At 52.5% G+C, this 14,521-nt stretch overlaps 1 protein-coding gene across 1 annotated transcript in view; it reads right to left on the bottom strand.

Annotated features, from left to right (window-relative positions):
* Positions 1 to 703: 703 nt before the first annotated feature.
* The window catches only part of Pex14 (peroxisomal biogenesis factor 14), a 152,618-nt gene continuing 138,800 nt past the window's right edge, over positions 704 to 14,521 (bottom strand). The window contains exons 5-9 of the mRNA XM_070037350.1: positions 11,447 to 11,532; positions 7,091 to 7,193; positions 5,930 to 6,027; positions 3,104 to 3,195; positions 704 to 1,949 (exon numbers count right to left, since the gene is read on the bottom strand). Coding sequence (XP_069893451.1) covers positions 1,493 to 1,949; positions 3,104 to 3,195; positions 5,930 to 6,027; positions 7,091 to 7,193; positions 11,447 to 11,532 — 836 coding nt within the window. The 3' untranslated portion in view covers positions 704 to 1,492. The remainder of the gene's footprint in view (positions 1,950 to 3,103; positions 3,196 to 5,929; positions 6,028 to 7,090; positions 7,194 to 11,446; positions 11,533 to 14,521) is intronic.

Here is a 14,521-nt window from a genome sequence, read left to right as displayed (position 1 = left end):
GCAGTGCAGAGGTGGCTCTCACCTGGGCTCTGCTGGTCCGGGGAGCACGTGGCTGTGGACAGACCGGGGCAGGGCCGTGCGAGGTGGCAAGTGTGAAGCACGCCCCTGCCAGACCACCAGCTAAGGCAAGAGCTCCAGCCCTCTGCTGCCTCGAGGCTGGGCCAGCAGCGGGCCCAGGCCGCACCCTCCGGCCATGCGGGTGGGTCCCCTTTGCTCTCCAACACCACCGGTGAAGGTGGCTGCGGGTGTGAGCGTGGCCTGAGGCTCCACCTTCTATAGCTGGATGCTGTTTCTCAGGCCCATGTCCACGAGGCCCAGGGCCATGCCGGCGCCCAGGCCCGGCTCCCGGTGGGGCAGAGGGAGCTTCTCCTGGCTCCCATTTGTGCTCAGGGCTCTGAGGAGGTTGAGGGGAGACAGGGAGGGTACGAACGGAGACAAGAGAGAAGGAGCCGGGCTCCCGGGGAATGCGCGTCCATTTAAGGAAGGAGACTCATCAGCCCCGCGCCGCCAGCTCTATCCAGCAGCGGGCCGTCCCTTCTCCTGCTCCCGGGGGAGCGTCGCCTCCACACACACCAGGCAGGAGGCAGGAGCCTTTTGGGTCCAGGTGAGCAGCCAGGCCCGGCCCTGGGGCCCGGCAGGCCCTTCTCTGGGAATCACCTCGTGGAGGCCGAGCTGAAACCCCGCGTGGGGCCAGAGGCAGGAATTAAATAGTGGCAACTTGTATTTATTACAATTATATACAGTCATAATCTATACATGATCACACAAATGAACATGTGGTTTTCCAGGGAAGGACAGACGTGGCTGTGGGTCAGCAAGGCCCTGCTGCCGGGCTCCGCGCCACCGTGAGAATCACATCTCCCCCGGGACGGGCTGGCCCGACGCGGCAAGCGAGGATGGTCGGGAGCGAGCGCAGCGTGGCGTGGCTTCATTTGTTGACAGGGCAGAGCAGGTGGGATGGGTGGGAACAGGCGCCTGAGGGCAGCATCTGCCAGGCAGGCAGGACCTGGCTGAGGGGCGACTGGGCCCCCAACAGGCCCTGGAAAGGGACAGCGGGGCCAGGCCCGAGGGACGGGATGGGGTGGCGGGGACCAGGGGACCGCAGCTCCACCCCCGGAAGGCAGGTGAGGACAGGAGCTCTAGCCATGCATGACGTCACGCCCGTCCAGACACTCAGCAGACACACCTGGACAGGATACCTGTCCGGGGGGAGCGGCGCAAGAGCCGTGGTGCTGAGGCTCGGCAGCTAGGCCTGGCCCGCCCCGGCCCGCCCAGGGGCTGGAGCTGGGCTGAGGAGAGGCAGGAGAGGGCTGAGGTTGGGGTAAGAGGAGGCTGGTGGACAGAAACACGGCCCCCCCCACGCTGCCACAACTGAAGGCTGCTCAGTGCCTCGCCCTCCCAGAGCCAGAGGAGGAGGCCGGGCCAGAGCCCAAAGCCCCCGCGGGCCCAGGGGTGCCGGGCGCCGGAGAGGCGGTGCGGGTGCCATGCGGGCCTAGTCCCGCTCATTCTCATTACTGGCGCCCTCCGGCCGCCGTAGCTTCTCCACCTGCTCATTGATCTGCCCGTCCCCACCCCGCCGGTCCTCCCTCTGCACCCCCAGGACGTCCTCCTCATCCACGTGGCTCACGTCGTCATCCTCCTCGTCCTCCTCGTCCTCCTTGTCCTCCCTCTTCTCCTCCTCACCCTGCACCTCCATCCTCACCTGGCCCTTCACGTCCACCAGCCCCTCGCCTTCTTCCTGGGGACCCAGCAGGTGGTAGGTGGCTGTGGAGCCCTCAGGGCTGTGGCTCTCCTTCCCAGGGGAGGAGGCGGAGGACTCGTTGCTGACCGGGGAGATGTCACTGCTGCTGTGGTGGTTCACAGCGGCCGGGCTGGAGGGGGAGGGCGACTTCACCGGGATCTGCCAGGATGGGATCTTCGGCGCTGACGGGGACGGTGGGAATTGTCTCCTGGCAGAGGAAGAAGCCAGCAGGCGTTGGTGACAGCACCCAGCTCTCATTCTGGACCCCGGGGCTGGAGAGGGGAGCAGCCCTGCTCCTCCCCTCCCCCCTGGGCCTCCTAGCCAGGGGCTACACTTGCCTCCCTCCCTTCACAACAGCCTGGAGCCTGCTCCTTCCTCGTCCCCAGCACTGCCTCCACCCCTGTGGCTACAGCAGAAGGGGCGAAGGCTAGGGACTCAAGACCCCCAGGCCTCCCTCAAATCTGCCCATAGCCTGAGTAGTTGGGGCCGTGGGGAGCCCGGGCCAAGGGGGTGGGTGACATCAGAGCCCTTGGCTGGAAAACCTCTGCTTTGGGCAGGGAAGAGGCGGCAGCTTCTTGTCTGGCATTCCCTCTGGGCCCTGGGCCAGCAGCCAGCCCAGGAGGGGCTGGGAGGAAGGGTCTATGTGGCTATGGCTCAGAGGTGGTGCTCGCTAACAGGTGGGTCCTCTGCCACAGCTAAAGGACAAGCCTAGTTCCTGTCCTGGGCTGCCACTGTCTTACCAGGCGGGGCCGTGGAGACAGCCCTCCACCTCAGACCCACAGCCTGCATCAGTCACCAGAGACAAACACAAGTAAGAAATGCAGTTTGCCATTTTCTTGGCTCCAGTGCCACCAGATGACGTGTCTGTCCCTTTAGCCAGAGGCACTTACCTCTGTGTGTGTGTGCGTGCGTGCGTGCGTGCGTGAGTGCGTGTGTGTGTGTGTGTGTGTACTGGTTCTGAGGTTTGAACTCAGGGCATGGGCACTGTCCCTGTGCTTTTCTGCTCAAGGCTAGTGCTCTACTACTTGCACTACAGCTCCTTTTCTGGCTTTTTGGTGGTTAACGGAGATAAGAGTCTCATGGACTTTCCTGCCAGGGCTGGCTTTGATCCTCAACCCTCAGGTGTCAGCCTCCTGAGTAGCTAGGATGACACGTGTGAGCCACCAGCACCCAGCTTAGGCACTTACTTGGATGGGACAAAGGGGAGCTTTATCCTAATGTCCACAACAACCCCTGGGTGACCCCTGAACTTAGCCACACCTTGGGAATTATGCCCTACCCACTGCTAACCAAGCCCAGGAGCACCAGCTGGCTGCTCAGCCCACACTAGATGGGGCAGAGCCCAGGAGTCTTGTCTCCTACCGATTTAAAAGAAGCCCCTTCAAGGAGTTAATTTCCGACTTGAGTTCATTGATATTCTGCGACTCCAGGATCCAGTTGGTAGATGTGGTGGCCTGAAAGTCAAAACACAGGGCACACGTGAGAATGGACCCTTCACACAGCCCAGGGGGTGGCGTGCAGCTTAGGAGGACCCTGGGGAGGCAGTGGCCACCTGCTCTGCCACTTGGGGTGCTGCTTGTGAGGACATTCCTAAGCCAAACATTCTCACAGCTCTAAGTTTCTGATGGTGCTAAGAAATCATCATATTTTTAGGTGACATTGGGGTATCCTGTGCACGTAAAATACAGAAACCGCAAACAAACCTTCATCACTCCAGAGACGCAGAGGTGCACTTGCTCCTGTGATGAACACGGCGCCACCCAAGCAACTGCGTCCCACGCGCCCCCACCCCCAAGAAATCACCACCACACACAGACGTGAGTGGGGGCTGAGAGGAGGCCACCCTCCGAACCACAGCAGATTCCCAAGAAGGTACTCTGGATGCTAGATGCTGGGGCCAGGGGCGGGGGGTGGGGTGGGGCAGGAGGGGCACCAGAGCACCTGCCCATTCCACAGCTCTGACTTCAGCAAGCCTAGATGGCAGTTTTGCCCCATGCTGTACTCCCAGGCTGCTCCCAGCGACTCCTCAGAGACATGAAGGATGCCTCCCCGCCGCACCCCAATCTCAACAGCCACTTGGGTGCCACCCTCTCACATCTCTCCCCTGGGATGGTCAGGGGTGGCTTCAGTGAGGGACTGCTCCAGCTCCAGCCCAGGAGAGACACACCACTGACGGCATCCCCCCCGATAAGTGAGGGTCCCATGCCTCACTCCTGGCAAATTCCATCAGGGCAGATAGAAAGAGGAGAGTCAAAAAACCAGTCCCCATGTAGATCTGCCAGTAGCCAGACTGCACATGGTGCGCAGAGAGGTGAATTCCAGACGTGCAGCTGCAGCCTAGACCTGCAATCACCAAGCCTGGTGATCTCAAGTGTGAGCCCAGAAAGTCGAGCCAGGTTCTTGCTTCCTTGACAAGCTGCTCCCACACTGGTGGATGGGGGTCTTTTCAAGCTCTTCCCTGCCGGCTGCTGTGGGGTCTCTCTGATGCAAGGTAGGGACGGACCACTGCAGGCCAACCCAGCAAGGACACCGCCAGCTGGGTACACCATAGTTATATATCCTGCCAAGGGGGCCTCAGGTCTTGGGAAGAAACCCAGGAGGTCTACAGGGGAGCAGGCATACACCCAGAGTCCTCACATCCACCCCCCCAGGGCCCCCCACTCCAGACCACCACACAGGGAGGGCCCGGGAGCCACTGTTCTGGCTTCTCCAAGACCTTGAAAGCTACGGCAACCCATTAACAAGGGAGCAATTTCCACTCACTGGCCTACAAAGGACTCAGATTTCCAAAGGCATATGGTGCCAGATGCCAGGATTTAGAAATAAAATCTGACATCTGGGGCTTTTTAGCCAGTCTCTTTAAAAAACAGTTGTAGAAAACTCACAGCCTTCAGTTTTATGTAGGTTTTTTAATTACTTAAAGCTCTTCTTTTTAATTTTTTACAGTGCTCCAGTAGGAGTTTGGAAGGCAGATATAAAAACTAACATTACAGCTGAGAAAACACAGTTCTGAGTCTTTGGTTTATGGGGTAACTCAAGTCCTCACACACATGGGTTTGGATGCCAGGCCCGAAGTGCAGCTTTGGTAGGGAGAACAGGGCGGAACGAGGGGCGGGGCCTCGGGCACAGAAGAGCTGAGGCCATCACAAGCACTGCCACCAACCAGCCCCCTCCCCCAATGCAACATGTGGTCTTCATCTTGATGCTCAGGGCCTGAAAACCATTTTCCAATTTCCGGAATGCTGCTGGCCATGGGCAGGCCACAGATCCAAAAGATAACAGAGTAGGGTGGGGGCGGCAGCCACCTTCCCGGCTTCTTCCTAGCTGCCTGCAGGGAACCCACGGTGGCTGTAGCCACCAGCACCTCCAGACAGCTGAGCAGGAATTGAAGGTGTGCCTGTACAGTGTGGCTAATGGGGAGGGGGCTCCTAAGGACCCTTATCACAAGAGGCCCCAGACTCCACTGGAAGTAGCAAGTAGTTTGTTTTGCAATCCAGCTAGGCACTAGGGTGGCCTCCCCTGGGACAGCAGCTGTGGTTAGAGGCTGCTTTGGGGCCACTGCACCACCCTCACACTCATCCATCTGTCCACACCACCTCAGGCCCCAGAACCCAGGGCCTGCAATCGTGGGTTCTGGCTGGAGCCCATTGAAGGAGGTTCCATGATGGCTCCATTTCACAGAAGAGGAAGACTCAGAGAGGTGAAGGAACTTGTCTACAGCTAACAAATGCGAGAGCAAGGCCTTTAATCCACTACACTGATCCTATGGCCAGACAGAGAAGAATGCTTCCACATGGGGAAAGCAGCTTGAGAGGATTCTGATTGGCTCCAATTCCTTTCACATCCCCTGAGGCTGAAAGCCCGGGTTTAGAGAGCCTGTCTACTATCATGGGGGCTTTTCCCTTCTGCTTCCTGGACTCTTTGGCAAAGAAGGCTGGGGCCTACAACCTAACTTCCAGCACCAGTCTCCAGAGCTGTGGGGATGGGACTGCCCTAAGTGCTCCCAGTGGAGATGGGAGAAGAGAGAGAGAGACCAGAAGGACAACTGAGGGCACAGTGACTCCTCCCTTCTGTGTGGGACAGTAGCCACCCCTGGTATGTCACCCAGGGACACTGGGATAGGGGGAGGAGTCAGAGCTGTACAGGCCATACCAGGGCCTGGAGATCCAGGCGTCCAAACATTAGTACCTTAGCGGTGGCCAGCTCATGGGCCAGTTCCTGGACCTTCTGTTGTTGCTGCCTCAGCAGCTCCTGGACAGAGGCCAGTGTCGTCTGTACCTGAGTCACTGGGGAAAAGAGCGTGGCATCAGTTGAGTCCGTGTCCCCTGTTCCCTCCTCAGCCCACACACCTGTGAGCCACCCGCATTCCTGCTACATCTAATTTATCTGCAGACCCCCGCCCCCGCCCCGCAACCCAGACAATTTATCTGTGCCCTGGGTAATTCACCTGCACTGTATCTCACCTCTAGTATTGCTACTTCATCTTTCTATTGTGTGGTTGTCCGTGGTCAACAGTATATCCGTCCGAAACCTCTCCCCTCTAATTAAGCCCGGCTGGGATGTGCCCGGCTCTCTCAGCCCGCATCAGGCCGGCATCACTCATTACCCAGGCCTCACCGCGTCCTTGGGAGCGGAGGACAGCCCCAAGCCTGGAACTGCCTGCCGAGCCCCACAAGCTGTCACAGGACCCCCAGGCTGGGATCACTGAGGCAGCTCTTAGGAGTGGCTGCATCGGGGAGAACGCACTGGAGAAGGTGTGCCCAGGACAGGTGGCTCTCTTGCCTGCCTCTGAGTTTCAGACTCAGAGCCTCCACCTAGTAAACAAGTTTATAAAGAAGGAAAGCCACCTCTGGCGCGACAGGTCTCAGCTAATCTGGGCCATCACTGGGGCAGCGGGTAATGAACGCCAGCCCCGTGGAGTCGATAACAGAGGGGTGGCCGGGGTCCTGGGAGCCACAGTAATTACAGACTCTCTTGACCCTGAGTTGGATTCTTCGAGGGAAGGGGGGAAAAAATCACTGAAAACCCCCCTGAAAACCTCATAGAAGCAGAAATTAAAAATGAACTTTACAGCCCTTAGAAAGGCTGTCATTTTATTCCCCTTATTAATATTCTGAGGTTGGGAGCCTTTCCGTAAAAACATAATTAATTGAGGCCGCGCCGACAGTAAACAAGCAATTTCAAATTAAACCGAAATGACGGCGGCTTCATTTGCAAATGTGAACAGATTCTTGGAGCAGATAAATGAAGTCACCACATAAAGTGGAGACGGAGGGAGAGGGGAGGGGCGCAAAGGGGCTTCGAGGAGAAGGCTTTGAGGGGTGACTTGATGGAGTCATTAATCTTTACCTGTCTGGGCCACGCTGCCACTCAGCTCCGAGAGGCTCGCCGCCATCCTCTCCAGCTGCTTCCTGTCCTCGCGGCCGCCCAGGATGAGGGGCAGCAGGTACTTCTGCAAGAAGCGGACGGGTGAGGACGGGCACACTTGCTTGTCCTCCATCAGTCTCTCATATCCTACCCTGGTTCGCTCTTCCTGGGGTCTGAAAACCCCAGCACAATCCATAAGTGAAAAAGATGCTTTAAAAAGTTTATGAGATGGCCATGTAAAAATTGTATGTAAATGAAGACAAGGGCCAAACAGGAAGAGGAGGAGGAAAGCCAGGTTTTCCCACCGTGATGTGCTGAAGTGGGAACCTAGGTCCTTGCACAAGACAAGTGTTTTACATTGAGCTACACTCCCAGCTCAAGGTAAACATGTTCATTCTTTCAGGTCCTTTTCTCAGCAGTGCTATACTATTTCTATGACATCACTGATCAATTATACTTTAAAAGTTATAAGGCCAGATGCTGGTGGCTCACACCTGTAATCCTAGCTATTTAGGAGGCTGAGATCTAGGACTGTAGTTCAAAGCCAGCCCTGGCAGGAAGTCCTAGTCCATGAGACTCTTATCTATAATTAGCTACATATATATATATATATATATATATATATATATATATATATATATATATATAAACTTGAAGTACAGCTGTAGCTCCAGTGGTAGAGTACCTTGAGCAAAAGAGCTCAAGAGCTCAGGGATAGTGCCCAAGCCCTCCTGAGTTCAAATCCCAGGACTAGCATCAAAACCACCCCCAAAACACACTTAAGAAAAACTTGTAAATGGGTATGCAGAAAGATGCCTGGGGGCTGGGAAGATGGCTCAGTGGTAGAGCGCTTGCCTTGTATGCATGAGGCCCTGGGTTCGATTCCTCAGCAACACATAAGTAAAAAGAAAAAAGCCGGGAGTGGTGCTGTGGCTCAAGTGGTAGAGCACTAGCCTTGAGCTGAAGAGCTGAGGGACAGCGCCCAGGCCCAGAGTTTAGGCCCCACGACCGGATCAAAAAACAAACAAACAAACAAAAAAACAAAACAGAAAGATGCCTGGGCTGGCTCTGATACGCGATCCTCAGATCGCAGTGCCCAGCTCACTAGGTATTTTTCTGAATCAAACTGTTTTAATCCTGTGAATGAAACAAATTGTTTCATCCATTCAAGAACAAATAACTAAAATTAAGTAAACAAAAATTACTCAAGAACCCAAAGGAAAGTCCACCACAGAGTTCTGGGACCCTTGCACAGTTCTTCTGAGGGAATACTTGGCCTTTAAGCCTGAAAGGCTGGGAATGCGGCTTAGGGGTAGAGCACTTGCCTAGCATGCATAAAGCCCTCGGTTCCATTCCTCAGTACCACGTACATAGAAAAAGCCGGCCAAGTGGCCCAAGTGGTAGAGCACTAGCCTTGACCACAGAGAGGCCAAGGACAGTGCCCAGGCCCTGAGTTCAAGCACTGGGACTGGCCAAAATTAAATAAATAAACTAAGCCTGAGTTACCAGAATAAGTATCTTTCACAGAGCCCCAAGTGACCCAATTTTCCCAGACAGAGCAGAGGAGACAACACCCTGGGGGCAAAAAAAAAAAATTTAAAATGCCATGGCTGCAGGGTCCCCACACACGGTGCCTAGGCAGCAGCACACACTGTGGGGGAGCTGGGTTGAGGGAACTCACAAGCATGGGACTTGGGAGGCAAAGCCCCCATCATAGGGATGGGGCCACCACTGCCAACCTGCAAGGGCGGTGCCAGAGCAGACCCAGCGTGGCCCAGCAGGCACCACCTTTGCCAAAGGGAAGGGCAACTGTGGTTCTCAGCCTATTTGGGCCTCAGGTAGGAAAAAAGAAGCCTCTCCATTAAGGGCTCTGTATTGGAGAAGGAAAAGGTCTCTCACAAGGGGTTTGTGGGAGAATTCATTTCAAGAGTGACTCCTAAGTGAAGATCATCATTTAGCATATGTATAGAAGCATTTTCTATTTTGCAAAGTGCCTTTCAGCCACGCTGTGAATTATTACCCACAACTGAGCTGAAACTCATCAAATGTGCCCTGACGTTTCAGGTGGAAAATTTGCTGAGGATAAAAGCAGAGAGATTCTCCTATGTATAAACCGCTTCGAAGTCCACTTCTGAGGTCATGAATGACAGGGAAGCAGTACCTCTACTCCTCCATAAACAGATGTAAAACAAGTCCTGAAACCAGAGCCACAGTTGCTTGGCTTCCTTGTTGGCTGATGCTCTTACTACTTGAGCCACACCTCTAAGCCTGCTTTTGGGGGGTTATTTTGGAGATGGAGCCATCTGAGTCAGACCACTTTTTTTTTTTTTCTAAAAGAAACTGTTAGTAGATAATTCCAGAAATTCTTGTATCATCAATGTGGCTGACATTTCAATGTTTTTTTTTATTAAAAAAAATAAACAAAAACAAACCAGGTGTGTGGCGTGGCCAAAGCACTGTGAAAATGGTGGGAACCTGTCTCCTGTTCCATGCGGGTCCCAGGATCACCCTGGTCAGCACGGATGACTAGCAGGTCTGCTCTGAGAACGCTGTCAGTGACTTATCCCGGTGCCTGCCCTTGCCTTGTGATTTGTCTACACACAGGCACTGGCAGACATCAGCCCCGAGGGAGATGTCCAGACCCCAAGACATTTCATGTTTGGATTTCTGCATGCAAATTTCTAACTCCAGCAGATTCTGCTGCACCTTTGTGTTAAATCAAAAATTAAGAATCCGGGCTAGGACGGTGGCTCAGTGGTAGAGCTCTTGCCTCGCATGCATGAGGCCCTGGGTTTGATTCCTCAGCACCACATAAGCAGAAAAAGCCGGAAGTGGCACTGTGGCTCAAGTGGTAGAGCGCTAGCCTTGAGCTGAAGAGCTGAGGGACAGCGCCCAGGCCCAGAGTTCAGCCCCTACGACCAACAAAAGATAAAAAAATTTAAAAAAATTAAGAATCCTATACCATAGGACCTAAATATTTTGACAACAAGCCTATTCACTGGGGTCCTTTAAGACGTGACTATGAGGCAGAGCAGTGGGTGGCCTCAGAAGAGAAAGCATGTTCTCTGCAGGGTGAGCACATCTGGATCTGAGACCCACCCTGCTGTCACTCTGGTTTCTCCAAATCAAAGCTGGGTCTTTCCACTGACAGCAAGGGAGTAAATGTTTGCTAGTGTCTGCAGCTCTGCAGAGAGAGAGCGTGACCTCTGCTCCCAAGGGCTGACTCATGCCGCCCAGGGGACTCCCCACATTTACACAGATGCTTACACTCCACATAAGACAAGAAGCATATCCCGTAAATGTCATCAGCTCTCCAAGCTGGCTTTAACACTAAGGTGGGACAAGGGCATCTCCAGCACTTCCCACAGCCAGGTACAGTTCTCTGCCCTCTCCTCTTTGATCCCTGTGCCCTCCCAAGACAGGAGGTATTGCAAATGGCTCCTCACTATGAGAAGGTTTTGGCCTGGTGACATGCTGTTCACCAGCATGCATTCAATTCACCTGTCCCAGGAAGTAGCCTCCTGCTCCCTACTCCTGTCACCAGTGTGCTCAGAACACACAGCAGCCTAAAGTAGAGCAAAAATGCGCTTTTGGGGGGTGGGGGGAGGAACAGCTATTGTGGGGCTTGAACTCAAGGTCTGGGCGCTGTCCCTGAGACTTTTTGCTCAAGCTTAGCACTCTACCACTTTGAGCCACAGCTCCACTTCCAAGTTTTTGGTAGTTAATTGGAGGTAAGAATCTCAGACTCAGATCTCAGCTTCCTGAGTAGCTAAGATTACAGACATGAGCCACCAGTGTTGGGCTTAAAAGCACACTTTTTTTACAATAAAGTGTTCACTATCTGATTTTGTTCATTGAATACTGAACTACACCAAGAGTGATGGTTGCATGACCAGCCATGCCTTCATGCCACTAGAAGTTGAACCCTTCTGAGTAGGAGATCATCTGTTTTTTCTCATTTTACAGATGACAACGGGGCCTGTGGTCACGCATTTACTCAGGGGCAGAGCAGGATTCAAACAGGCAGCTGGTGTGCATGCTCTTAAACACGAGTTTACACACCACTCACTATGTGCCACACTGTTCTAAGTAGTAGTTCTCTATAAGAGAAGGACCTCAAGGTCACCCTGTCAGTGACTCCAGGGTGGATGGATGTCTGCAGGGACAGGATGTCTGCGATACCTGACACATCCCCCTGTACTCTCCACCTCTGCTCCAGAGCTGAGCACCCACTGAGGAACAGCAGCTCCATGCAGATAAACCAAGAACCAGGAAAAGGGGAACAAACAGCAAAGGGTGACAAATGTCAGCCTCTGCTGCCCTGAGAAGACAACTGACCTTGTAGAACTGGTGAAAGCCAAATGCAATTCCTGCCATGATGATGGCCAAGGCACCGTAATCTCGCCATCGGGAGCCTCCAGAGCCTGATGGTAGGAAAAGAAAGAAGTTAGGAGAGCTCCCATCCAGCCTTTTCCTAGAGACAGGTGAGCATGTGCCCCAGTGGAAGGGGAAAGACACTGAGGCATGGGGTGAGGGAGTGTCCTGATCAGATTTCTACTTTAAGAAAGCCACATGGTGGTGGCTCTGAAGCAAGCTAGAGGTGAGAAGCCACCCAGGCAGGAAATCTGGGAGGCTCCTGCACTGGTCATGACAGTGAAGAGGGCCTAAAATGGAGTGGAGAGATGTCTTGGAAAAGCTCAGTTGTTAAGGAAATGGAATCGAGTCCCTAATCTTTGCATACAAGCAGGCCTCTAGCACATATGCAGGGTTTCCCCTCCCTCTTATCTGTGGCTTTACTTCTGTAAGTCAACTATGATAAGAGAAAATATTCAATGGAAAATTCAGAAAGAAAACCATTCATGTTTAAAATTTTAACTTTGTAAGCGCTACCATTCTGGGTAAATGAACTCTTGACCCCGCAGGGCATGAACCACCCTCTGTCCAGTGGATCCACGGTGTGTATGGTACCCGCCTATGAGACACTTCGTAGCCATCTTGGTTCTGGGCTCCCCTGTCAGCATCACAGTGCTTGTGTCCAAAGTGATCCCCACTTCACTCAGTAATGGCCCCCAAGACCAAGAGCAGAGATGCCAGCAAGTGTGGATGTTCCAGGGAAGAACCCTGAGACCTTCCCATAAGTGAAAAAGTGAAAGTCCTCAATAGGAAAAGAAAGAAATTCTACGCGGAGGTTGCTAAAATCAGAGCACAGTAAAATAGTTTGAGAGCATGCATTCACATTAACTTTTATTAAAGCATATTGTTATAATTGTGCCATTTTATTATTATTATTACTGATCTTGTGTTCTAATTTATAAACTTGTATTATAGCTATACAGAGTGAAAACAGTATACACAGGGCTCTGTAGTGTCTGTTGCTTCAGGAATCCTCTAGGGAGCTGGGGGTGTGTCCCCACAGAAAATGGAGACCAGAACAGTAAAGTCCCCACAATTCAATGAAATTCTAGTTGCCCAGCGAGTCCCCTATTTTGTAGCCTTGTATATGGCACCTGTTCTCCCCAGGCCTCCAGAAGTGGTCACTCAGCCTTTGACCCTCTCTCAGGATCTGCCATGATGCCAGGCCAAGGCCACCGTTCTCAGGATACTCCATGGCATAGCACACAACAGCTAGGGAACAAACAAGGTACACAATGCCGATAGAAAGCTGTCCAGAAGGAACCTGATGGGTGTTTCTGTGGGAAAGCTGAGTCTGGGAGAAAGGTGAGGAAGAGAGGTCAGACACATTCCAGGAACCTCCGGAAGAATCACTTTAACTTGCCTCGCCAAGCTGATGGTCTTGCTATTTCAGGAACACCTGAGCTGTCCTGTGTCTGCAAGTTCTCCTACCTATTTGTCATGACAGAGCAGAGGAGCAGAGCCATTCTTTCAGCTCAGTGGCAGGATGAGGCAGCCAGTACGCAAGGGATACCCCCTCCTTCCTGGGCTGCTCAACAGGGCTCTCAGGAGATACAGAAGTCAGCAAGTCTCTCCTTGGCAATAATAGTCCCCCATGTCCCGCAACCTGTACACCCCATGCACAATCCTCTGAACGTGATCAAAACTGTAGTCAACAAATGTCCTCCTTCAGGACTCAATTCCTAGTTTTTCACCCCACATATTTTAAACAGGCAACACACACATATAGTTTAAACATCAAACAGCAGAAGTCAGACTTGCCAAAAAGGCAAACACGCTTACCAGTTTCAGGTCTATTCTTCCAGAGAAATTTCATGAGCATAAAAAGTGACACAGATGTGTCGTAGTTTCCTTTTCTTCCTCTCTACATCTGAATCCTGATTTTTTCATAGCTGTCTACTATTCCATTTAACCTACTCTCTTCAAATGGACATTAAGCTCATTTCTCATCTATAACAAGCACAATGTAACAGGGAAATGGCACCTCACACTGGCCCTCACCTGTACCCATCTCATTTTGAGAAAGGAGTAGGTCTTTGCTGTCCATCAGTATTTTCTTTTCAATGAGTGTTACATGTTCTCACCTTTCTACTTGGTTTTCCTTCTGATAGTATCATAGTTTAAACTCGGAGCCTAGTGCTTGCTAGGCAGGTGCTCTACCACTTGAGTCATGGCCCCAGCCTTCAACTTGATTTCTTTCCCTTACCACTTTTGAGTAGTTTTGTTTTGTTTTTGTAGTGCTGGGGATCAAATCCAGGGCTTTATACATGGTAGGTAAGTACTCTAGCCCTGAGCCACATCACTAGTGCATACTTTTTGAAGACTTTTATTGTGTGTGTGCCAGTCCTGAGCTAGAACTTGAGGCCTGGACACTGCTTCTGAACTTTTTTGCTCAAAGCTAGCACTTTATCACTTAAGCCACAGCTCTACTTCTGGCTTTTTGGTAGTTAATTGAAGATAAGAGTCTTACAGGCTTTTCTGCCTGGGCTGGCTTCCAATCATGATTCTCAGATCTCAGCCTCCACAGTAGGCTTATTTTTTAATTTTTTTAAAATTTTTTGGTTGGTTGTGAGGCTTGAACTCTGGGCCTGAGCACTGTCCCTCAGCTCTTCAGCTCAAGGCTAGCGCTCTACCACTTGAGCCACAGCGCCACTTCCTCCACAGTAGGTTTAGAGGCACGAGCCACCAGAGCCTGGCTGGAGAATTAAAAAAAAAAAAATCAGGGACACTAGCCCTCAGTAACATGAACAGTAAACACATTCTTGTAATTTTTTGCTTTGGGTTCCACTTATGGTCTTTTGTGGCCTGCAAAGATTTTTTTTTTTTTTTTTTTTTTTTTTTTTTGTCGGTCGTGGGGCTTGAACTCTGGGCCTGGGCGCTGTCCCTCAGCTCTTCAGCTCAAGGCGAGCACTCTACCACTTGAGCTACAGTGCCACTTCCGGTTTTCTAGTGGTTTATTGGAGATAGGAGTCTCACGGTCTTTCCTGTCCGGGCTGGCTT

The sequence above is a fragment of the Dipodomys merriami genome, unplaced genomic scaffold (genome assembly GCF_024711535.1).
Source record: "Dipodomys merriami isolate MVZ:Mamm:240054 unplaced genomic scaffold, mDipMer1.0.p SCAF_28, whole genome shotgun sequence".
NCBI classification, from domain to species: Eukaryota; Metazoa; Chordata; class Mammalia; order Rodentia; family Heteromyidae; genus Dipodomys; species Dipodomys merriami.
Note: the sequence above shows the minus strand (reverse complement) of the source record. Positions and strands in the feature narration are given on the sequence as shown.